Source organism: Lissotriton vulgaris, chromosome 1_1 (genome assembly GCF_964263255.1).
Source record: "Lissotriton vulgaris chromosome 1_1, aLisVul1.2, whole genome shotgun sequence".
Lineage (NCBI taxonomy): Eukaryota > Metazoa > Chordata > Amphibia > Caudata > Salamandridae > Lissotriton > Lissotriton vulgaris.
The window spans coordinates 670,565,117-670,590,767 of record NC_141685.1 but is presented as its reverse complement, the minus strand read 5'-3'; the positions used below and the strand labels follow the sequence as shown (position 1 = coordinate 670,590,767).

Here is a 25,651-nt window from a genome sequence, read left to right as displayed (position 1 = left end):
GTCCGGCGAGGTGGGTGGGGGTGGACACCAGTTGCTTGAGTCCCAGGTTGGCGAGGTTGTCGAGCAGGGTGCTGGTGTTGTGGTCGTTGTTGTTCTCCAGATGGAAGTTGAGGTCTCCCAGGAGGATGTAGTCAGCGGAGGGGAGGGCATGCGGGCTGATGAAGTCGGCGATGTCCTCGCTGAATTGCGTGCGTGGTCCAGGGGGTCGGTAGATCAGGGTGCCTCTGAGGGTGGTGTTCGGGTTGGTGTGGATCTGGAAATGCAGGTGTTCGGCGCTGGTCAGGGTGTTGTCGGTGCTGGTCGTGAGACGGATGGTGTTCCTGTGGATGATGGCGATGCCTCCTCCCATCTGGTTGGCGTTTCGGTCCCTCCGGACGATCTTGTAGCCCTCTGGGATAGCGATGGCGATGTCGGGAGCTGAAGAGGCGTTCATCCAGGTCTCCGTGAGGAAGGCAACGTCAGGGGCTGTGGCGTCTAGGAGGTTCCAGAGTTCGATGGCGTGTCTGTGGACGGAGCGGGTGTTGAGCAGGATGCACTTGAGGTGGGTGCTGCTGGAGTTCGCCTTGGCGGGTGCTGGTGCGGGGCTGGTCCGGATGCAGGAGAACTTGCAGGCGTGGCAGCTGAAAGGTCCGTGGGTGCGTCTTGGAGTGGCTTGGTGGCATTTTGGGAGTCGGCCGGTGTTGAGAGCGATGAGGGTGGCGGCTGAGTACGTCAGGCGGGTAGGTCGAGATCTTCGAGGTCCAGGGGTCCTGGCGCTGGTCGCGATCCGGTCGCGGACGGGCGCAGACGGGCTTACCTTTGGCGCGCCTTCGGCGCACAATCGGCGCGCCCGCTGCGCGTGACCGCTGCGCGTTCGCACGGTCGCCATTTAAGGCGAAGTGCGCGGGTGGGCGGAGCAGCTGGGAGGCGGGAGCGGGGAGGGTTACAGAAGACAAAAAAGGGGCGGGGACAAGCGGCGGTGGCGGGAAGGGAGGGCGGGGGGCGGCGCGGTAGGCGGACAACAAGGAAGGAGAGCAAACACGGGAAAAATGCAAAAACAATCAAACAGGCACAAATTAACGCAAAAACAGGGGAAAAAGAGAGTTAAACCAAGTTAAACAAAGCAAGCACAAAAAACCGTCAAAACAAGGGCAAAAACACTCGCAGCGGCGGCAGCCGGCAAACGAGGCAGCAGCGAGGCAGAGGGCAGGCAAGGGGCACACGCAGCAGCTGGTGGCCGTGCGGCGCGGGGGTGTCCCACAAGTGGGTCACACTCACCTGCGTCGCACGGTCGCCATTTAAGGCCAAGTGCGCGGGTGGGCGGAGCAGCTGGGAGGCGGGAGCGGGGAGGGTTACAGAAGACAAAAAAGGGGCGGGGACAAGCGGCGGTGGCGGGAAGGGAGGGCGAGGGGCGGCGCGGTAGGCGGACAACAAGGAAGGAGAGCAAACACGGGAAAAATGCAAAAACAATCAAACAGGCACAAATTAACGCAAAAACAGGGGAAAAAGAGAGTTAAACCAAGTTAAACAAAGCAAGCACAAAAAACCGTCAAAACAAGGGCAAAAACACTCGCAGCGGCGGCAGCCGGCAAACGAGGCAGCAGCGAGGCAGAGGGCAGGCAAGGGGCGCACGCAGCAGCTGGTGGCCGTGCGGCGCGGGGGTGTCCCACCAGTGGGTCACACTCACCTGCGTCGCACGGTCGCCATTTAAGGCCAAGTGCGCGGGTCGGCGGAGCAGCTGGGAGGCGGGAGCGGGGAGGGTTACAGAAGACAAAAAAGGGGCGGGGACAAGCGGCGGTGGCGGGAAGGGAGGGCGGGGGGCGGCGCGGTAGGCGGACAACAAGGAAGGAGAGCAAACACGGGAAAAATGCAAAAACAATCAAACAGGCACAAATTAACGCAAAAACAGGGGAAAAAGAGAGTTAAACCAAGTTAAACAAAGCAAGCACAAAAAACCGTCAAAACAAGGGCAAAAACACTCGCAGCGGCGGCAGCCGGCAAACGAGGCAGCAGCAAAGCAGAGGGCAGGCAAGGGGCACACGCAGCAGCTGGTGGCCGTGCGGCGCGGGGGTGTCCCACAGATGCTTCTGAAATAATGATTTTGCCCCCAGGGGAGGCCTAGATGCAGTCTGAATTCCGTTGCTTCAACTAATTAGCTTCCAAGCATGAACGTTACGTCACAGACCACTCTGTATAGCTTCACCATTGCCTAGACCTGCCAACTTTAACGACAATGTCACAGTGTGAGGAGGGGCAGGGCCTTGAAAGGGGCGGGACCTCGTGCTGAGAAGTACCTACGGAGGCACATTTGAACCCCACACTGCCCCCAAGCTCCCTTCTCTCCCCCCCCCCCCCCAAATAAAAAACAAGTTTGCTAGGCTGATGCCGATGTCCTGGGGTGTTTTCACACCCCTTAATGGATGTCGACAATTAAAAGCCTCTCGAAAACGAGCTGGAAAACCACTACTTACAGTGGTTTTCAGCTCGTTTTCCCTGCCACAGTGTGATATCGGCTCCTTACCAGTAGCCCATGTGCTGGGAACCGATATCGTACAATTTGAGAATTGCCTTTCAATAGAACCCTCAATGTTAGCGTTTTTATTCATACCACTGGGACCCTTTCAATAAAATAAAACCTTTGGGTATACCTTGAGGTATTTTTAATATATCACTTTTCTGGGTCCCTGCATTTCCTGTTTTGCTTTATCTAAGAACGTCCATTTCCATCTATGGTTGAGTCCGCCCTGGTAGTTTTATCTTACCAGGGTGTGGATAGGCACCAATAATGAAGCATGTCACGATAAGTGAATGAGGTGTCTACCCCAAAATCTTTGGATACCCCCTTGGAAGTAAAATAAACAAGCAGAGAGTACACCTGACACCCTGTTATGAAGAGAGAACCGGATATATTTCCAGAGAACCCTTGTTGAATCATTTGCCTGGGTGATTGTAATGTTCGACAGTCGGAGAGTGTAACTGATTTCACTATCTCTCACTCTCCATTAGTGATTACAACCGATATCGTGTGTCACACTGTGGCACCATGTGAGTTGGCAGGTATGATTGACCTTTGTTTAATTAGTGTTAGCTTCATGAAAGCTAAGCTAAGCCTGGCTACATTAATTACAGTCAGGGACCATTGCTAGCTTAATATTGCAGGAGCAACTTCAAAAATATCTTGAGTTTAACCATTCCCTATTGTACAATTAGCAGTCATGAAAAACTACCATTCCTATTGCATCCAGGCCCTTCTTGCTGGCAGCAGCTTAACAAATGTCTAACTTCAACAGCATGGATATTCTGTTTAATACATAAAACAAAGCCTGCTTTCTCTAAATGCTGTATTCTTCACTTCATAATTACATAATTTAGTTTTCATTTCGCTACAAACAGTATAATCCATTATTTAACTTCTCGTTTTCAGTTAAAAAAGAAAGAATTCCCTGTTTAAAAAAAATATTGGTTTATAAATGCACCAAACTAAGCACGTGACCCACAATAGGTAACATTTACAAACCATAATCCTTGATGGCAATATAGGACTGGTTTGTAAGCTCTCATAATAAAATATCACTTTTCTGTCTGAGTGTGAATGAACGTTTGAAAGAAACATGCTCAACATTTTCTTCAACAGGTCCTGTCTGTCTAGGCCACTTTAATTTATGTTGAGGGATTTGAGTAAACCAAGCATAGTTTAATATTTAACTGTGAAGTCAGACTTTACCTTTTAAAAATCAAGCACCACGCATCATCCATTTAATCTAAACTGGAGCCTAAAAAATATAAATACATTGTTTCACCACAGACTAATTAAGGTAACAAATTGTTGCTTTCTTTGCATGAATATTTCTAAATTACACATGTTTATAGTACAGTTAAACTCATTACAACAAGTAAGTAAAAAAGACAAGCTATTTAAACTATGGATTTAAAAATCTTATTCGTCCACTTAATAACTTTGGGTGTATGCAGAGTAGGTGAAAAGGCGTCCCATCCCTGTCCCCGCAGAGATTACTATATATGAATTTAAACTGTTTTTCAATCTTCCATACTAGCCTGAGCTCGGCTATTGGCTTAACACCATCGATGCTAGTGTTATTTTCCTCCTGTGCTGGTTTATTGAGTTTCCCATTGTTCATGACGAGCTGAGCTTGTCATGAGCGTCCAAGAAGTTAAGGATCAAGTGGAACCTCAAATACTTTTATCCAATGATTATTTTTTACAGGATTAGTTAGGTACCATTTTGTCCAAAGATTTATCAAATGACTAAAGTATATGGTGAGTTTTCATTGTCATATATCTTGATATATCTAAAAGGTAAGAAAAGTTTGTGGCATTTCTCTTTGGTCAATTTAAAGCCAGCGTTTGAGAAAGAGTTGTTCTAAATCCTCTCTGTCCCCAACCGGTCAATGATCAAGGTCAAGTGCGTCGCCCAGGTGGCGTGGGTATCGCTTTGATCTCTCTTCTATCTCCAGCCAGAGAACCATCAATAGCTTATGTAGGGCAAAATCAATAGTCATTATAATAGGAGTGTTGCATTCAGTAAAATAAAGATGATGGGTCCTCGTTGTAATGTTTAAGTAGTATATTTATTCTTGGGATTAGATGGTCAGGTAGAGCAATAAAGTAGAAATGTAGTCTGGTAAGAAACCCCACCAGGAGCAGATAACCTCCTGCTCAGCCTCCAGGTAACTGAAAAATCCCTTGAACAGCAACAGGTAGGTAGAATCATGGATGGCATCACAGAGACATGACATAGACAAGCAGACACTAACACTAAGGAGGGACAAAGAGGGAGGAAGAGCAGGATGTAACAAGGAGTCAAACATAAAGGTCATACTCACTAGTCCAAAGTCTGAGTTGTATCCTGGAACACACATTTAGTCCAATTAAGACACACTGAAGAGACTTGGCATCAAACCTGTGTGCCAAGGTGTCTGCAAAACACATCATACTGTAATACAAAGAAAGGACATACTTGGTCTTAGGTTTATGCCTGATGTCAGCATCTACTCAATGGCTTGTGATCATAACTATGATTGCAAAACATCAATACATTTCATTGGCAGCTCTGAGAACTTTGAAAGTACTCTCCCACTTTAAAAAACAGCTGAAAACATGGCTATTTAAAATCTAAGCCGCTTTGAATGTGCACTTGTTAATTGTTAGCGCCAGGACACTCTCAAAGGAGTAGTGGTGCGCTATACAAATACGGGTCATGCATTCATTCATTGTGAATCCCATTGAAGAGAATGATACTGCATGCCCGAGAGACATTTCTAATTTACAAAATACTTTTAGTAAATTGCTTTCTCTTCATTTGTGGTTGCAAAACCTCTAATTTTGCAGATGGCAGGCTTTGCCAATGTAAATGAGTTTTTGTACATCAGACGCTTCGGGCCAGATGTATGAAAACGTGTTAGTGGTAGCACAACCTTTGATTTGCTAAACTGTGCTAAATATAATTAATCTATGCACTAAACCAATATTAGGAGTCAGTAAAAAGTTGAGTTTATTGATGGTTTACCACTCTCTATTTTGGAGGGTCCATTGTCCTTTCCAAATTGGTGTCTGATGTATCAATTGTTTGTGACCGGAATTCCAGACTGAAAGCCACTGATAAGTTACAGACTCTCAAGTTGGGGTAGTAACTTATTTGCAAAAGGAAAGAGGTAGCCTTTGAACTCCAACCCATTAGCGAATTTAGCTACAAATTTCAGAGGGGTACGAAGTGGTCCACTTTTTTCACAAATAGCCTAGTCAGTCAGTCAGTCAAAAATTTACTTTATTTGTCACAACCATAAAGCATACATGTACAAAAATTTAATTTAAAATAGCAACAGGTTAAAAGTTAATTTGGTTAAAATATCTTTTCGCTTTCTTTGATTAGACACTTTATCCCAGACCTTATCTGTGGTCTGTTTCTACTTTTTGAAGCTGAGTCTCTACAAAGTTCATGAATTTTTTACCCCGCGGCATATTAGGATGTTTGAACCTGCTCCCATCCAGCTGGTCACAGCTTGCCTGCAGGTACGAATCTGTAGCATATTAAAAATTGATTTCAATAAAGTTTTCCTCTTTTCTTTGGAGGACTCACATGTGCACAGGATGTGGCACAAGGTCTCACTGTGGTAATCACATAGTCTACATCTTGGCCCCTGGTGTGTGTCCTTCCATGACGGGATCAAGTCTTTGGAGAAATGGTCACCCATCCTGAGGGCCATAAATTTTGATTTTAAGGATAGCCGGAAATGCGCCATAAGGTAGGCTTGAGGTTTTAATCGTTTGTACGAGTTTATAATGGTCCATGCATGTCACCGCTTGGCCAAAGTCTTTTTATCTTCTACCAAAGATAGGGCTTTTGCATTTAGCTTGCAAATCTTTTTAAAGGATGATTCTTCTGGTGTTTTGAGGGTTTCTAATGATGCTCGCAGATCATTGCCCCATGAATTGGATTCCTGTCGGTCATATTGTTTTTTAATTTCTTGCCAACATAAGTTGTTTAAAGATCCTGTTTCCGCCGATCTCAGTTTCCAGCACCATTTCACTAGGGCTGCTTTCCTTTGGTATATTTGATTTTGCAAACCAAATTCCAGCCTTATTTGGGCCGGGGCTGATCCTTTGTATAGGTGAAACACAGATTTGTATATTTTTGTCTGGAGGGTGTTTAAAATGGCTGCTTCTTTCCCATGCCATATTTCCAGTCCATATGAGAGGGATGGTAAGACTTGGGCTGCCATTACTTTTAGCAGGTGGTCGTATGATGGACATTGCAGTTTCTTTTGGAGAACTTTATACGCAAAGCTCAGCGATTGTGCTTTTACAGCGATAATTCTTTTTTGGTCTGAAAGGGACATGTTTTTACTTATTGTGACCCCCAGATATTTGTAAGCAGTTGTTTCCTCGATGTGTTTGCCTTTGTGTACCACTTGAAAGATCTTCTGCTGGTGCCCGCCAATCTCACCACTTTTGTTTTTTTGATGTTTAATTCCAGGCCTTCTCTCTCGAAATAGACTGTTAACTCGGATATTGTTCTTTGAAGGCCTATTGGTGTTTGGCTTAAGACTACAATATCGTCCGCATATTGAAGGAACTGGATGCTTTCATTAGCCAATTTTGGCGGGTGTCCGTTCACATTCTTGAGTTGGTCTTTCAAATCGGCCAGATATATATTGAAAAGGCTAGGGGGAGAGCACGCAGCCCTGTTTAAGGCCATTAGTTATTTTTAATTCTGCGGGTATTCTTCTTCCGTCTCCCAGTTTTACTTTTGCCCATGTTCCGCTATATAGTGCCATTATTGTTTCCATTAATGCAGGCGGAAGACCCCAAAGCTCCAGTTTTTTCCATAGGCGTTTTCTGGGAACTCGGTCGAAGGCGGATTTCAGGTCTATGTAGCAGGCTATTAAACCGGTCTTCCTTTTTCCTGCTCCTTCGATTAAAAAAGACAGAGCTGACAGATTGGTTAAGCAGCCCATGCCTTCCCTGAAACCGGTTTGGAATTTGGGTATTATTTTATTTTCCTTTATCCATTGTTGTAGTAGCAACAATATACAGGATGAAAAAAGCTTTGCCTCCACGTCGATTAAAGCTATTAATCTATAATTCCCGGGTTCCATTCTGCATCCACTTTTGTGTATTGGGTGGAAGATGTTTCCTTGCCAGGACAGTGGAATCTTTTTTTCTTTATGAATGTGATTAAATAGTGGAGTCAGGTATTTTGCCCAGAAGTCGGTGTCATATTTGAATAGGACATTTGGCATTCCATTTGGGCCAGCTGCTCCTTCCGCTTTCATTTTCCTTATTAGGGCGGTTAGATGTTTGATAGTTGTCAAAGGTGCTTGTTCCTCTTGGGCATTGTCTTCCTGCTGGATGTTTTTCCTTTGTCCAAGAACTGTTTCTTTTTGTTCTTGACCTTTTTTTTAGGTTTTTAGTTGTTTCTATGTTGATTGGGCAACTCTGGATGTTATACAGATTGTCGATATAAGTGGCCCATGTTGTTTCACTTATTCCTATATTGGGTTGACCGCCGGCTCCTTTCGATAATTTATTTATTATATTCCAAAATTCTCCACTATTTGGTAGTTTACTTGTTCTTAAAAGATCTTCCCAGATTTCCTCTGTGTAAGATTTTTTTGCTTTTCTGCAATCCTCTTTATATTCTTTCCTCATTTTTTGTATGTCGCTGTTATCTACTTCTTTTCCTGATCTTTTTTCTGCGGCCTTTAGTCTTAGTTTTTTCGCAATTTCCCTTTTCTTATCTCTTAGTTTGGTGTTATACCACGGCTCTTTATTTGCTTTGTGACCATAAATTACTGGTGTATTAACTGCGAATTTTCCTAGCACAAATTTATGTAAATTCTCCCATTTTGTTATGGGTGATTGATTTTCAATGGCCTCCGTATGAGTTCCCTATTCCAGTACTGAGTCCATTATCTCTTTTTTTACTGGGCCCTTGCTTTTGATTTTCTTCAATTTGTATATTTCCAGAATTGCAGTAAGAAATTCTAATTGTGTTTTCTCTTTGATATTTTTCCTCATTGTTGTCTCTTGTGGGAAGTGGTCACTCTCTGGTCGAATTTGTATTCCAAAATAGTCTATGTTCTTTTTTTAATTCGTTACTTGTTATTGTGAAATCAATTTTGGAGTTCTTTTTACCACTGGTGAAAGTGGTTTTGGCGGGTATGTCTCCCTCCATATTTCCATTTAGAATTGTTAAACCTAGGGGTTCCAGATCGTTCCAAATATTATGGATTTTATCCTTGTTCCGATTGGCTTTTATTAGGTTACAGTTGAAGTCCCCAGAGATGAATATCTCGTGCGATTGATAAGTTCTATGTAAGACTTTTGTCAAATTTATTAGAGTTAGAGCTTTTTTCTTTTTTGTGGCTTTGTCTGGGTGAATATATAGGTTTATAATTAGTAAATTCCATCCGGGGCTCTTTTTGCTTACTTTTGGCTCTACTTTGATCACTTGTATCCAATTCTCCCCTGAGTCGAGCAGTTCAGTTTTCCAGTCTAAATTATTTGTAATAAAGGTGGACAGACCTCCCCTTGGGTGTCCATACTTTGCAAATTTTTCTGCCTTTATGTGGTGTTCCTCGTATCCCATGATTTGCCTCAGGGTTACATTCCAGGTTTGCTGGAGTAGTATTATTTCGAATTTACTCAGGTAGTCTATTGTCTCTTGGTCTTGGGACATTTCTTTAAAACCGTGTACGTTCCATGAGCAGATCCTTATTTTTGTTTCTGGTTTTGAGGTTAAATTGGTGTTTTGTCCTTGGGTTTTTTTGTGCTAATTTACCTACATCAGGATCGATGGGAATTTAGTGCCTGTGCCAACCAAGACCAGTCTTTGTGTTCCTTCGGACCCTGGTATAGCTGCTTTGCTTTAGTACTACTCAGATCTTGTTCTGAAATTGATTTGTTTCTTGCTCCCTTCAAGATTGTTTGAGTTTTTTCCTTTACGTTGTTAGGTTGCGGGATCTTATTGTTTAATAAGGGGAATGGATATTTTATTGGGGTGTGACGCTCTAAAGTTATTCCCCATTCTGTAAAGTGTGTCCTAGTTGAGAAAATAAGCTCTACTATTTCTTTAGATGCCCAGGTGGTACTGCTTATTACCGTGTCCTTATCTTTGTTTCCTTGGATGAATTCGACTGCTTTCAGGTCGCTTGTTGTTATTGCCCTTAGTTTTGGTATCTCTTCGATTAATCGCAGGATATTTCCCCTGTTCAGCGTGTCTGAATTTCCTTTTGTTTGAAATTCCGGTTTGAACAGTAATTTACATTCTGTTTCCGTACTTGCTGTTTCGAGATGTCGGGTTTGATAAACTCTCCTTTTTCCCTCAGTTGTATCAAATCGAATGTGAGTTATGTTAGCATTCTGGCAGATCGTGGTTGTTAAATCCGGTCGAATATAATCTACCGTGGGTGCTTCTTTTAAGAGGTGCATTTCTTCTCGACCTATTTGTATATTACTTGGGTTTTGTCCTGTTTTATCATTTGACTCAGTTTCATGGTAGTCTCTGCAAGTTCTTCCTTCAATTCCTGCCGTGATAATCAGACCAATATTTGATTCCCACGCTTGGTCTGCCTGTATATTTTGGCTTTGCACTTTTTCCATTTTTTCCTGAGTAAGTGGTGAATTTCCTCCAGTGTGCCAATTTAATCCTTTGTGAGCCAGTGTTTCGCATTCCCTTTTTGTCTTATTTTCCTGTGTTTTTTGTTTTTCTGTGGCCTCTCTATAGTTTGGTTTTAGTGTTTCACTTTTGTCATTGACTTTGTTTGTGATTGGCTTTTCCTCGTCTTTTGATTTTTCTTGTATACTTGCTGTTATTTTGATCTGATCTGGAAATTTTGTTTATTCTTCTGCTTCGTCTGTGTTTTTTTCTTTGTTTCCGTCTTCTTTGGTAGAGGTGTCTGTGATATGGTTAATTCGGGCCTCTTTTGTTCGAAAATGGCAAAGAGTTGTTTTGCCTGTTTACTTTTAGTAGCGTTTTTTCTTGCCTTCCTTACCCGTTTCCTCTGTCTTTTGGTTAGGGTTTCTGACATACCCGATGAACCCATTGTTTTGTTTTCTTCCAGACCGCTCTTTAATGGTTCGTTTTCATGTGTGTCATTTAGAGTTTTTTCTTCTTCGATAATGTGGATAGTTCTATTTTGATTTCCAATTTTATTGGCCTCTATGTTGGGATTATCGCCTTTGTTGGTTTTCCCGCATGTTACTGCTAGTATTTCTTTCAAGATGTCTGGTAGGGTTGCTAATTTATCTATTATGTCCTTGCAGACGCAATTTTGTTCTTTTAATTTCTCTTTCCATTGTTTTTCTTCCTCCTTTTCTTTTGCGAGGTATAACGACATTTTGTCCAGTTTCAAATTTATTCCCGATATATGAGATGCAATTAGGTTCATCAGATCTACCTGCACGTCGAGTTTGTTTGATTGAAAGTTCAGCGCATTAATTGCTTGTTGTAAACTTTTTAGGAGCACATCCCCCCAGAGTGTAGATTTTCCTTCAGTTTGTTGCAACAGTGCCCCTGTTGACCTATTTAAGCTTTCTGATGAAGAGATAGTTATAGGGTGTTCTTCTTTTGTTGTATTCTTTGCTGTGTTAGAGACCTGGCTCTTATTAGCAGGTTGTCTAATTGGGCTTGATGTAAGGATTATTGGAGAGGATGTTGGCTTCCTTTTTTGTCCATTTGCATTTCTTTTGCCAGTGTTTTCGGGATATTCCAATTTTCTCAAATTTTCGAGACTCAGTTGCATTGGGTCTGCGTCCTTATGTGTATTTTCTTCGAGCATTCTCCGTAGTTCTGTTTCTTCGAAGATCGAGAATGATTTGGGCCACTCATTCTTTTGTGCGCTTTTCTGCAGATTTGTTTGGGATCCTAAGTTACTCTGATTAATGAGTACTGGGCTATTTTCGTTAACCTCATCTGATGTTTTATTTGGTGTTAACTTTGTTTGATTGCAGGGTGCATGAACTTGTGCCGTGGTTTTTATCAGCCAATTTTTTATTGTCGATTTTTCTTTGAAATTAGGACTCATACTTATTTCCGAGTCATTTCTCATCTTGCGTTTTTTACGTGATGAAGTCAAGCAGGTTAGTTTTTTTGGACTTTTTTGAGATTTTACGCCATTGCTATTACTTAATGTTATTGCCCCCTGCTCTTTTGAGAACTGAAAATCGTATTTCACTTTTTCACCCCCAAACTTGAAAGGTTTCGGCCATGGGGATATGTGCCTGGTCAGATTGTTTGTTCCCGATTGGCTCTTCTGAATTGCTTTTATTCCCTTGTTCTTTTTTCCCTTTTACTGCCAACCTTCTTTTTGCTTTCTGTATTCGAGACTGTCGGATATTTCCTGACCGCATCTTCAAAACTGCAATTTTCCGGAATGTTTTCCCTTCCCGCTCCTATCCTGCGTTGTCTTTTCCCAGAACTCCCCAAGCCCGTCTGACGCCTAAGCGATAGCTGCCGTCAGGGGAGTACACTTGGAAGTATGAACAGGGATTGGATGGTTGGGTAGATAGCTTTTTGGCAAGAATGATGAAAATATGGTTCTATATTACAGCATAATGGACTCAGTTTGAATGGATGATTCCGCTATCTCAACCCCCCTTTATGTCTTATTATGTCTTATTGGTCCATCAAAAAGTGCCTTTCTCATAGGTACCACTCTCCAGCCCCTTTGCTCTGGTACCGAGACTAGGTCGACTGGACTAGTACCAGACGAATACCGGTACTTTCTGCTACCCCTGTCGTTTCTGCTGTCCCCTTAGACCCTTGGGCCCTTGGACCCTGTTCCTTTGCTACTCCTTACTTGTTTCTTGCTGAGTGCGTCGATCTCTGCCTCTTACGCTGGCTCTGGCTTGTCCCAGCTCTCAAATCGTTCAAGGTTTCTCAAGGTTCCTCCGGGTCGATGCTTTAGTGTTTCGGGATCCCGCGTGGCTCCTCCAACTCCTTCGGCCCCTTGCTCACAAGACCCAGCTCATGACCCAAGATTGTGCCTTACTGCTCCACCTTGTGGAATGGGGGAAGTCAGGTCCTTGATATTACTGCCCCCTTTTCCGCGAACTTCAGGCTTCAAATGATTTAGTGATATAGCGGCTGCAGAGTCGCCCGGAGCCTTTATCCTGGGGTCCACCTACTCCCGTGGCGTCTCAGTCTCAGTAGGTCTTGAAACAAACCTTAAGGATCACTTCTCGGCTCCCCCGGCTTGACGTCCTCAGCGCCCTAAGCCTCTTGGATGATGCTTGTTTGCTATGGAGTTTGTCTTTCTCAATGCGAGCGCCTGGAGCCGCTTAGCTGGTGCGGCACCAGTCCACTGCTCCATTAAAACCCCCTCTTGGACTCAAAGGGCTCAGAGGGCTTCCCGGTATCCAAAATCCTCTGCCACTTTCGTTGTCATAGTAGGTCACCGCCGCTACCGCTGCTGTCCCTTGCAGCTCCACAACACCAGCGGCACCAGCTCACACAGCTCGCACTACCCAAACTACCCAAACGCCTTGCCTCGGCTCTCGAGTCTCCTCAGCTGGAGACCGCTGGTGACTGTCGGCGGCTTAGCGGTTTTGGCGGCTTTGCGGCTTTCGCTTCAGCGGTATCGTGATGCCGCGGTGCTCCGCGGCGCTCCGTGGCGCGGCTCGCACTATGGCTTGAATGCGGCTTGTAATCAGCTTCGGCATTCAACTACGGTTCTCGGTGGAAACGCCGTTGCCGCCGCCGCAGCTCTCGCCTCTCGCCTGCTCCTCTCCTCTGCGAACTCTCTCGTATTGCTCGAGAGAGTCTAATTTCCTTTAAGATTGTTTTTAAATGCAATCACAGGGATGCCCGTTGCAGGCTACCATCCCTGTGATTGTGATGGTGGCCAATCACAGTGAGTCATACAGTGTGACCTCCCGTTGAACGCTTATTACAGAGGATGGTCTGTGACTCACTAAGAGTCCTTATTTTGAGTACAAGATCAGTTTCTGGTCTCGCAATGTAGAAAATTGTGACTCATTTTTGCTACCAGAAAGTAACTACATTGGCCTTTGTCTTTTACATCGTGGTGGCCACAACATTTGGCTGATCCCAGTAGGTTTTGGTCACACTATTTGGTCATTCTCCACCCCCAGTACCGATTAGACATAGTCCGTGGTCATGTGGTTTTGCAATTTGTGTTATCAGTAATCCACTGCAGTAATTTTAGTTAAAAATGTATTGCTACCAATAACTTTCTCCCTCCTTAACAATCTAAATGCAGTTTTCCAAAATGAAACTAGGTGGACGTTTTGTTTTCCGATGGTTTGAAGCAGGCTAGTTATAGTTATTAGTTAGTTGTGAGCATCACTTTTTTAATGACTGCACGCTGATGCTGGAGAATAGGCATTACCTCCTCGCCCCTCTCGCTTATCTCTATTATTCAATGAGATTCCTACATCTCATAGACATAACTCCAACCAACATATCAAAGGCCCAACCTCCCCACACTTCCTGTTCTTTTCTGTCTAAAGACACTGTAAGGTGAGTGCAGCACGCTCACTCCAGCCAGGCTTGATTTGTTCTGTCTTACCAGTTCTTATGGTTTGGCAGCATATCGCACATCTCGTTGGAGGTGAGCGGCTGGGGATTTCTACACGTCATTGGGCAGGCACGATGTGTGTGCTCCAGTCGGGTCAGCAGCTTCTCCATCGCCTGAGGGCGGCTTGATGGCATTGGTCCTGGTGGTAACTGGCAATTAATATGGTGGTGAGTTTCCAGGGAGCGGCGTCTGCATGGAGTGAAGCAGACTTTTCCTTTTCTTAGGTGTAGTTTTTCCATGGCCAGATGTCTCGGGTGCCTTCCTCCAGCCGGGGTGGATGTGGCCAGTTTGTCAAGGTGCCTGTGGGGGGTGCAATAGAGTGATATCTGTAACAATTTTGAAAGCAATAGTCTGGCCTACCCCTGTGTTGCAGCGGTTCCGCATCTTCTGCCTGGTGAGGGCGGTGAGTAGGAGACAAGCGAGTGGGTTTTCCAGAGGGTGGCTATGCGCCTGCAGGGGACACTGATGTAAGCACCATTTCTGGAAGTGAGGGCTGTGAACACTATTTTGGCGATGTACGACGGATGCATGTAAAGAGAAGGCCGGCTGGTAGAGGGGAGTTAGTGCTCATTGGGGCACACGCTTGTCTATGGTTTCATCCTCGTCTTTTGGCCAGAGGTTCAGGTCCGGTCAGTGAGTCTTGCCAGGTCTATTAAATATGACGTTTTTCACATTTTACTTTCTGTTTTTTTTCGGGTTGAACTTGGGCCTTGGGTATTTTTTGGCCATGATGTCCAAAACATTTGTAAAGATGTGTTCTGGTTTTCAGGCTTAACAGACATTTTATATTATGTCTTGGGTAATCATTTCTGTGGCGTTCTGCTTGTATATCCCTGGATTTTCATTCAGAGCTCGGAGTCATTTCTGATACATATGTTTAAATGCATTTTTTCTTCTATTTTCGGGTTGTCATATGTTCTGGTCGGGGGGAACACTGCTGTGTCTGCGTCATTACTCCTGTTTGTGACAGCGGACCCTTTTGTGATTCTGATCGTGCCTGTTGGTAATTGGCCTGCTGACACACTTATCCATGACTGTTGTGTTGGGTGTTAGAAGGTTGATTGGGGCCTGCTCTGAAGATTTAGTTTGGTCTGAGTGCCCTGCCGGAGGTCTGCGATGCTTTACTCCAGCTGGGTTGGGCATGTTGGGGTTCTCGGGTGGCATTGTCACCTCGGTGACCAGCTGATTGGCCTGCGAGGCTTTCTGTGTTATGCCAGAGCGGTGTGATTTCAGCAGCCTAACTGTGTTCTGTATAGTCGCTGTACATCTAGTGCAGCTTCTCCTCAGGCCAGCAAGAGGAGTAGCATCTGCACACGGTGCTGCTGCCTTTTTCTTGCTCTGCTGTTCTGTTTGTCTGGCCAGTGGTCTGCGCTGCCTTTCTCCGTCCATGGGGAGTAAGTTTGGGATGTTGTGGCTTCCTGCTGTTAATTTTGGTTTGTTTGCACACTTTGCTTTCAGCCGGAGGTCTGTGGTGCCTTCCTCCAGCCAGAGTGGGCACATCTAGGTTACATGAGGGGGCAGGGGGTGTATTCTTGGCTAGTAGCTGATTGGCCTACGGGCTCTCTTTGTGGAGCCAAACCAAAGAGTCTGGCTTGTCCTTGCTCCATGGTGCTGTTCGCCCGACTGGTAGTCTGCAATGCCTCTCTCTGGCGGGGGTGAGTATGTTTGGGATGTGGTGGATTCCTGGTGCTTTAGCTCCCATCCCTCCTGATTGGGTCCTTCTTGGCCCATCTTGTTGGCAGTGCTTAATTAATTCAGTGGAGTTGGGGCCTTCGGTTCCTGTGGTGTGCATGATGCAGGTTGTCCTGACAGAGTCTTTCCCGGTCATTAGTTCGGTTCTAAGGGCAGCAACATCTGAGGCATTGACAGGGAAATCCTTGGGGAAGAAGTTTGTAGCTACGACAGGTGCTATTCTGGTGGGGTGCGAGTGTCGGATGTCCAAGTTCATATGGATTGGCAACTTGCCTTCCTGGCTGTTGTGTTGGCAGTTATTGTTACTATTTTCTATGGCGTCTTCCTCTGCTTTCATGTCCTCACGGTTCCTCCGGTTGCGGGACTGGTAGCAGTTCTGGCTTTTTCGTTGCATGCGTTGCCATTGAGGGTGTCTAGAGGTTTGGTGAGCGGTGGGATGATCTGCCCGCTTGGATTGGTTGCACGCCTTATCCTGATGGTCCTTTTCCAGCAATTCTTCTAAGCCTCAGGATCGATTGGCTACCGGGGTGCCCAAGGGTTCCTTCCTTCATGGGTGCTTGGCTTTCTGTCTAGTGGGTTCGGAGCCTCATTTGGAGCTTCTGTTTTATGAACTTCATCTTCCTTCCTCTGGCTATGAGGTGCCTCTCTGCTCCCGTCCCAGTGCGGGTCACCCTGGTCTCGCTAGTGTGGGTCGGTCGAGGGGGGTATACTGTCCTTTGCCTGGTGCTGAAGGTTTTGTGGGTATTTCAGCAAGTACTGTGTCTGTGGCACCTCATCTACTGTGTGCTTTCATTCCATTCAGATGCTATCCCTCCAGTCACTACTTCCTCAGAGGTCTCCATGGGTCTTCGTGACTGCGATCGTTCTGCAAGTTGCTTTCCTAAACGTTCAGGTTTGTCTGTGTCTTCCGAGGTTCCTGGTGTCTGCTTTGGGGTTTGAGGCTTCTCCTGTTCCTGCCGTTTGGGCTGTTTGACGATCTGCTATTTTTTTCCCGTAGTGTTGGCATTTTAGTGTTTGTTATCCAGTTGTTTATATGGGCTCAGTTGACCGTAGGTTCATCATGCCTTCTTGCACGGGGAGTTCTGGATTGTCCGGCAGGGTGTTTCGTCCTATTGAGACTTTTGTCTTTCTCCTTCCGTGTTTGCCAGAGTGTGTCGGTTGTGGGGTTCCCTTGGCTGGGCCTGTTTGCGTGCCCTGTTGTTGCAGTACTTCCCCGATTTTGGTTTCAGGAGGACCAGAAGAGTTGGTTTTGAGTGGGGTTCCCTGTCGGATCCTAGACCTGTGGGCCTAATGTTTGCTTCCCTCTGTTTCCCTGCTCCAGAGGTTTCTGGTTCAAAGGTGGTGGGTCTGGAGTGGCGAGTTCCATTGGCTCTGTCTGCCTTGATGTTTCTGGGTCTCCTGGTGCCCTCTCTGGCACTTCCCAGGTGGGCGGCTTGACGATTGAGCAGGGTCACTCGGTTTTGGTCTCTTCGTCTTTGTTGGTGTCCAGCGGGTGTCTGACGGTCTTTTTCTGCTAGACGTTGGAAGTAGTTTGTCTTGGTGTGATCTTCCACTATTGTTCCGATTTCTGTTTTTCTGTTTTGGGTGCTGGCATTCTTCAGGGATGGGCTTTAAGGCATTCTGGTCCCCTTGATGGGGTCTGGTGGTCTCTCTGGTCTGGTCTCCATAAAGTTATGTGATAGAGCGCTACATTCAATAAATCTCACTCTATGCTTTCTTAGATTGTTTTCATATTGTCCATGGACTGTTAACAAGCTCATTAGGTAACTATATAGACTAGCAACTTTCTCCCATTGGCGAATCTCCTCATTCCACCATGATTGTGGAGTTTCCCAACCCTACTCGAGGAAACCTATTTAAGAGTAATGTACCGGAACCTCATGGCAATTTATGGACCTCATGCAACAGTACAAAAATGTCACACTGAGCAAAATAATCAGGTTTGAACAACAATTCGGGTGCTTTCTAATCTGTATACAGTTTGTAAACCTATAAACATAGAAAAGGTTAACCTGAAGTAAATAGATACCGTTTTTGGAGTTCAAATATTGCATATACTAAACTGCAACTACAGTTGCAGCTGTCACTCTTTAATAAACATATACATACATAGAACTAGCAGAGTAGCTGCACCATCCATGCAATTTTTCCCTAGTCCCCATGTTTTCCCGTGGATTTTTGCTTTTTGTGGGTCGCCTCAAATTGCAGAACTGATGCTTCTCAAAGCCACCCTTTGTGTGCCCTTAAAATGGGGAGATTCCTCGTTCATGTAGTCTCAAGAATGTTCTTCCCCTTGATAAAGCCTGGCTAGTGGCTACTGATGGTAGCTTTCGAGGTGCCATGGTGCACCCAGGTGACTTGCCTGCTCATGTTAAATTAAGCTCAGATACTTGGGGCAGATGAGGGCCACTTGAGCGTTATGAAATGTTCAAGAACATTTTATCCACAGACATTGCGAACATTAGTCGGCATGTATTTTTGTTGGGAACCTGCCAGAACATTACTGGTACAACTACTTTTAGCGTTACTAGTAAATTATCTTGTACATTCACTTTAATGTTAGGATGACTTCTGTAAGAGGGAGGCTCTGTGCTGCTCACTTGTGACAAATGCAAAAACAACAGTTGATGGACAGAATGCAGAATGAATAGCTTGACTCCGGTGGTTTGGAGAACATGGGACTCACGTCTGCGCATACCCATCCCACTCGGGGAGACAAATGCAAAAACAACAGTTGATGGACAGAATGCAGAACAATGTCATACATTCACCCCAGTACAGAGATCTGGGCCTAAATCCATCGTCTTTTTGCATTCCACACCACCCCAGTTCAGCCATGGCCATATGCAAATCAGCCTTGACCCTGTGGCTCATGGGAACAGTCCAGCCCGAACTGCCAAGCCATGTCTTTCCAGGACCGTAATCAAGCATCCTAGGACCGGTTTCTGACTAGCAGCCGTCTTCAGCCAGGATAGCTTGACTCCAGTAGTGTGGAGAGCATGGGACTCAAGTCTGAGCATACCCATCCCACTCGGGGTGACAAATGCAAAAACAACAGTTGATGGACAGAATGCAGAACAATGTCATACATTCACCCCAGTACAGAGATCTGGGCCTAAATCCATCGTTTTGTTACACTCCACACCACCCCAGTTCAGACATGGCCATATGCAAATCAGCCTTGACCCTGTGCCTCATGGGAACAGTCCAGCCCGAACTGCCAAGCCAGGTCTTTCCTGGACCGGAAGCAAGCATCCTAGGACCGGTTTCTGGCTATCAGCCGTCTTCAGCCAGGATAGCTTGACTCCAGTGGTGTGGAGAGCACGGGACTAACGTCTTCCCATGAGGCACAGGGTCAAGACTGATTTGCATATTTGAATATTTGCATATGGCCATGTCTGAACTGGGGTGGCTTGGTGAGCAAAATAACGATGGATTAAACCCAGATCTGTGACTGGGGGTGAATGTTTTGCCATTGTGCAACATTCCGTCCATCATCTTGTGTGTTTTGCTGCTCTGAATATGTAGGTTCACATACTAGCATGTGATTAAGAGGATATTTTACAAAATGCCTTCTTTCTTACACTCTGACTAACATTTGGAAAGCACAAATGCAGAGAAATCCAATTGGTAATAAAAAAACATTCTGCTGTTCTGTATTTCCACGTTTCTCACAATAAAATTTGCACCACACTTTTGTGGGCCTAACACCTGCAACCCCATACACCCCAAAGCAGAACCTGAAGACATCATATTTTACCCAGCAGAATCCATGTTTTTTTACCATGTGGGTAGCTGTAGACTTTGGGCCCCAGCACAGCCGCCACCAAGGAAAACCTAACATACCCAGACATTTCTAAAACCTAGACCCTCAGGGGGTGTCCAGGGTGGTTTGGCTTTTAAGGTTCTAATGCAGTGCTTTTATCCAGAAGCCCTTGAAAATCTCTAATTGTGCCAAAAATAACCATTTTTTTTCATATTTCTGCAAGGGAAGTTTCTGAAATCTGCAGGGATGCGCAAATTTCTTACCATGCAATGTTCCCCCTCTTGGTATCTCACATGTGTGAGTGGGCCGTGCACCCACGACAGGACAATGTCCAAAACTCAACATGAACTGATCAAAATTTTCCACCTAAACACCTACACTTTTCTGCGTTGTTGGTGGCTGCAGAATTTGGCCCTAGTTCTGCCGTCACCTTGGGAAACCTACCAAAACTGCACATTTCAGAAAACTAGACACACAGGGAAGTCCAGGATTTCTTTTACCCAAAGGCCCTTGCCAACATCAAACTTCGGCTAAAAACAAACATTTTACTCACATTTCTGTGATGAAAAGTTCTGGAATCTGATAGGAGTCACACATTTACTACTACCCTGTGTTCACTCAAGTCTCCCGATATAAAAAGTGGTATCTCACTTATTTGGGTGGGCCCAGCCTCTGCAACAGGAAAGGGTCCCTGCAATAGTAAAGGGCCCCTGCAACAGTAAAGGGCCCAATACACAACATGGACAAATCAACTTTTTCCATTCACAACTACCCCTTTTTTTGCAACTTGCAAGCTGTGGAATTTGCGCCCTAGTTCAGGCGGAACCGAGAGAAAGGTACCAAACCAACACAGTTCTCAAAACTATGCACCCGGGGGAGTCCAAGTTGGTGTGCCTCGCATTGATCTCACAACAATTTCTTTCCCACAATGCCCTGCAAACCTACAGTACTTTTGCAACATCTACTTACTAGTAGTGCTAAGAATTCCTAGGAGGGTAACTAAAAAGTCCCTACCAATATTGTACAACCAAGTTAGAAAAATTATTTTTTATTCATTTACTAAGCAAAGTAAAGGGAAACTATAATACTGTAGCGAACAGAAAGTTAGTCAAGGCTATTGTCGATGTATGGAAAAATGTTTTGAAAAGTTTATTATATAGCTTGTTCTTCCAAGGGGATGTTCATGTCAATTAGAAGGTTCTCAAAACCACCAAACAAAATGGGGATCTTGGATGTCTTTCACGGATCCAGTAGTGTGATTATTCGCTGATCAGGGACAGGATAATGGATAGGGGATTACAGCGACAACACGTTATAAGAAAAGAGTTGATGATGCTGTACTGCTATATTAAATGTATACCCTGTGTTCAGCGTTGCACATCTACGAGTTGACACCAATTATGCACTCTGGGGCCTATTAGTATGTTGGGCGCGTCTCGAAACACTTTACGGTCGCATGCAGACATTTCCCTAAGGAAGCATGTGTTACGTACGTAAACTGGCCGTAGTACATGCACCCATAGGGAAATGGGAGGTGGTGTTAATCCCTGCACCCCGAGGCAGGCAACTCGGACTTCAAACAGGTGCTGCAAGGGAACGGGGGCACTACAGGGGGCCAAAGATTCTTTCCAACAGGGTTTCCATGTCGGAAATGCCCGGCATGGAAACCCTGCCGGAAACAGTGCATCGTAATCCAGACGGCATAAACCGCAGTCCTTTTGGATTATGTGCTGGTTTGGACTGCCCGCCGAAAGCCAGCCAGAATGACTGACTGGTTTCAGTTCCATTCGGCTGAATCAAAATCAGCCCTTCGGAATTTAAACCGAAGATGTCGTCAGAACAGGCCACTTATGTTTAATTTCATGATTCCCTGTTTAGGGATTCTCTTGTTGCAACAGAGTGTTTGTATACTGAACAACTACAGTGACATGTTTTTTTAAAGAAAAGAATCATACTACCAGTGTAGAGGTAATTTCTTCGATATCATTTAGAGTATACTTACACTGTATTTGAGACCATATCTTTAGCCTAATGAGGACATGTACAATTGTGACATGGGCTGGCAAAGAATTGAGTTTGAACAGTTTTGAATAACAGGTCCAGACAGAAAATGAATTAGAGGGTGAGACTGACTAGATAGCTCCCTGATATAAACTGTCATTACTGTAAAAAACAGTGATCAAAGTTTAGTTTGAGCTCCGGGTAGGGCCTTGTCTAAATTTGACAATCTTAGAAAGAAAAAAGGTAATGGCATCAAGTTATTAAAAGTAACACTGGTTACAGCTCTTAGAAACTACTGGAATAGAGTAAGAGGTGCTGTACTTAAAAAACAACTTTCTAAAGGGAAAAACATCTGACAAGGAAAGAACATTGTAAGACCGGAATCATAACACTGTTCAAGGATTAATATAAGAGGGAACGGGTGCTGACTGTTTTCAACAGCATGAATATGCATTTTGCTTCTTGAGTCTTAGCATTTTCATTTTTATGCCTGCAATCCTTAAGCCAGGCAAAGCATGTCAATTAATTGTAATTTACAGCTTTTTTCTCCAGTTTATGCCTGTGGTCGTAATGAACCAAAGATCATGATTTTTCAAAGCATCCTAGCAAGTTAAGAATGGGCAAGGATATCGCCAAATCAGATTAGAACATGGGAATGTTGAGTGCTGTATTGAAGAAAGTGTATTAGAATATTGGGATGTTGGAAGCTTCATTGAAAACAATGGAGTGCTCTGGGCTTCTAATGGTTGATAGAAGCCCGGATCTCTAAACATTCCAAATGTTTGTTCACAGCTTTTGCTGTGAACAAAGCCCTCATGGAGCCCGAGAGGATTTTCAATCTCCTCGGGCTCCGTGAGACCTTTGTTTTACAAATTAGAACATTCTGCCCTCTAGGGGCCGGATGTTCTAATAGCCTTTGAGCCTGCCGCAGTGGGCTCTACCTGCCATTAAAGTCCCATTCACTTGTTAAAGGCCCTCGCCTTCGGCATTTAACGCTAGAGCCAGCCTTTAATGCCCGGTAGAGCCCACTACGGCGGGCTTTATGGCTTTAGTGGCTCATGGCAAATAATGGCTGCAAGTGCATTCCAAGGCCTGTGTTACTGTTTCTCTCTTTTTAATTTAGAGCAGTCTACACACAGTGGTTGGAAAGTTCAAATAGCTTTATAACTCTAATGCCTTGGTTGTTAAAATCCCTCCTCCCGGTTATAACTCCGATTCAATGCCTTTAACAATCATTCTAGTTCTCGGTAGAAGGCTGTGATTTACACTGGCAAATGCTCCATGAGGTTTTATCAAGCCTACTTATAGTTTACCTTTCCTTCGTACTATGGCTGGTTAGTCTGTCTGTGACATTATGTGCATATTTATGTTTTCTTTTCCTCCTCTCTTTGTGTTTTTTACAGGCTGGGGTGAAGCAACTTTATGTACAGATTGACTTTGCGGTTATGTAAGAAACATCTTACGTTCTGAATTGTGGACCAAAGTTTCCTGGTACTGTATTGATCTAAAACATTGTGCTCCTCATTTGGAAGCTGAGCCACCATCTACAAAGCATCTGGACTAAGTAGACTCTTCGGCCTTCGAATGTCTACTCATGGAATTTACTTCTGGGGAGTAATCATTAAAAAATGTGTGCTGGACCATTGGTTTTGTCTTTTCTCAACTCACCAACCCTTTTTGTTCCTCTGCTATTGTACTTTATTTTTGATTTGCACAAGAGCATCATTGTGATCTATTCCATTATACTTTGTTTTGCTTAAAGTTCATACCACTTTTTCTTCCCAAAACCAATGTTATCATGTATTGGACATTTGTTTCATGCCGCAATGTCACCCATGTTGACATTCTTCTGCATAGTCATATGTTCATAAATCCTGTTTGTACTTTGCAAACTTAATGATCCAAACCATATTGGGTTTTCAAAGTGCCTTTACATCTTCAATTGTATTTGCCAATGTAGGTAAAAAAAAAAAAGCATCAAATGTTTTTTTTCCTTTTAATGTTTTGTAGTGATATTGGTTTTACAGAGGATTCCTGTCCATGATGTTTTCTTGAGTTGTTTTCATGTATTTAAAAAAAAACGAGAGCATTTAGTTATACTCCATTTTTAATACTGAATTTATATACAATTAGTATTCTCAAGATTATAAAGGAAGATAAGCATTTAGAAATATCTGTGAGTGTACAAATCTGTACTCTTGTTAATAGTTGTAGATGACATCAGACAATTTTTCTCCTCCTATCGCAGGGTCTGACATATACAGTCTTACTTGGAAAGTGGCATCCTTGACCAGTGAATGGAATTTATATACATTTTTCAAAGTTTCTTTTTTTAACTAAAATGAAAGTTGAAGCATAACCATTGTCTTCTTTTCTGAAATATCATGTTCTCAGACTGAAAAATGTACCCTGTAAAATGGTTGCTGCTTTTTTTAAATTTAAATATACCCTGAAAAAGGTGGACTGGGAACATGGGCCAGGAGGGGGCGTGTGACTTTGACGTATTCAAAAACATGCAATATTTATCTGAATTTGTGAATGTTTATCACATTTTGTGGTACCCGAAAAAAGTATTTTACATTTGTCCTTCCGTATAGCCTATGTGTAAGTTTTATACAATAGTAGGGTTTGTTTTGTTTTCTACGAGTTTGAATCATAATGTTGGAATTCAGCTCTTTCCTCTTTTTATGGGGTCGGAGGACAAGCTCCATGTCTCTCTATCATGTACTTGTTTGGTGAGCTTTTAAATTCTATATATGGAAAATTTTCAGTCTGCATTTTAGAATGCAAATCTGTTTACAGGCAGAAGGAAGAGCATGGGCTGTACCGCTCATGATCTACACAGCAGAACAATCCCTTTATGCTTGTTCCCTCCGCAAAAGCAAACTTTTGCTATGCGTGAAAGAGCTGAATTCCTTCTATCAACGGTATGAGTCTATAATGCTATTCAAGGGACTATTAAACACGACCAATGTAGCCCATCCTTCAGTGGTAGAAAAAAATACCAGTACTGCAGTGCAATAGAGTGGTTATGTCCTGATCAGTGAAGTTATTTGAGATACTGAGATTGACATTTGATATTCAAGCACCACGTTCAAAGTATTTTGATTCCAAAATTTAAATTGGTGGTTTGCATTATTAACTGGAACTCATGATGTACCAAATGTATGGTCTGCAGGGCCAACTCTTCTAATTTTACGTATTAAATAAGATTGCCTATGCACATTATACAGAACATGCACATACATGTTCTGGTGCCATTGGTACTTTGACTATTGGAGTTACCATTGTTTTTTTTCCAGAGATTTTAACCAATTTATTTTTTAATGTTGAATAAAATTTAAATGTGGCTCAAGGCACTAATTTAAAGTGTGAAAGTCGGTGCTACTAATATTTTTATCGTCTTGTGCATTTTCTTACTATAAAAAGACATTGGACGAAATTGCTCGGATTTAAGAGAACAAAATCCAGGTCACAGTTTACATACATAAGATTTCCAGCTTGACATATTTGTCATATTTATGATTTTAGAATATTTGTACTAACGTGATACATACATTTATCTTAGTGCTCCTGAACCGGAGTGCAAATTTTAGGTCCAGCACGCCTGTAAAGGAGGGAAGCCAGGATGCAGCATGCCAATTTGTATTCTTTCATTTTATTTCTGCCTGTTATGGAGCAATATCTCTGAGCCTGTGCAGGCTTTATTAGTGTGATCTGATAAAGACATCTAGTCGTAGATTCCTTAACATTTGAATTCTCCCCAGGCATCAGACTAGAGCTGGAAATGTTTTATCAACATTTCCTCTGAGCTCCAGGGGGTTGTGCTGGATGGCTACGTACAACGTTGGTTCCGTATATGACATCAGCTGAGCCATATAAGTCCCCTCTGGCGCACTGACATCAGTTTCTTCTTTTTCTGCACTGCACACGGATTCGAAGTACCGTATCTCTGGCCATTTTTTGCCCCTCTGTGATGAACTTTTCCCATCTGAAACTGTGTGCTAAATACCTCTGCCCTCTGGGTTTAAGTACTGAGGGCCCTGTGCTTGCTAGATGTCGGGTACAGACCCACATTCTATCTGCATGTGGTGCTTGGGCGAGCATCACAATGCCAATGAGTGTGACACCAGCAAGTGGTTGAAGCCAAAGG

General features: G+C 43.9%; 1 protein-coding gene across 2 annotated transcripts in view; it reads left to right on the top strand.

Moving 5' to 3' along the window:
• The window catches only part of SLC30A7 (solute carrier family 30 member 7), a 285,774-nt gene extending 260,899 nt beyond the window's left edge, over positions 1–24,875 (top strand). Inside the window, exons 11-12 of one of the 2 annotated variants that reach the window (XR_015308328.1) lie at positions 22,902–24,144; positions 24,406–24,875. Coding sequence is in view for 1 of the 2 variants with exons in the window: in XM_086954376.1 (XP_086810502.1) it covers positions 22,902–22,949 (48 nt within the window). In the remaining variant the exon portion in view is untranslated. Of the gene's footprint in view, positions 1–22,901 lie in introns of both variants that reach the window. The other variant, XM_086954376.1, reaches the window with a different exon arrangement.
• The last annotated feature ends 776 nt before the right edge of the window (positions 24,876–25,651 follow it).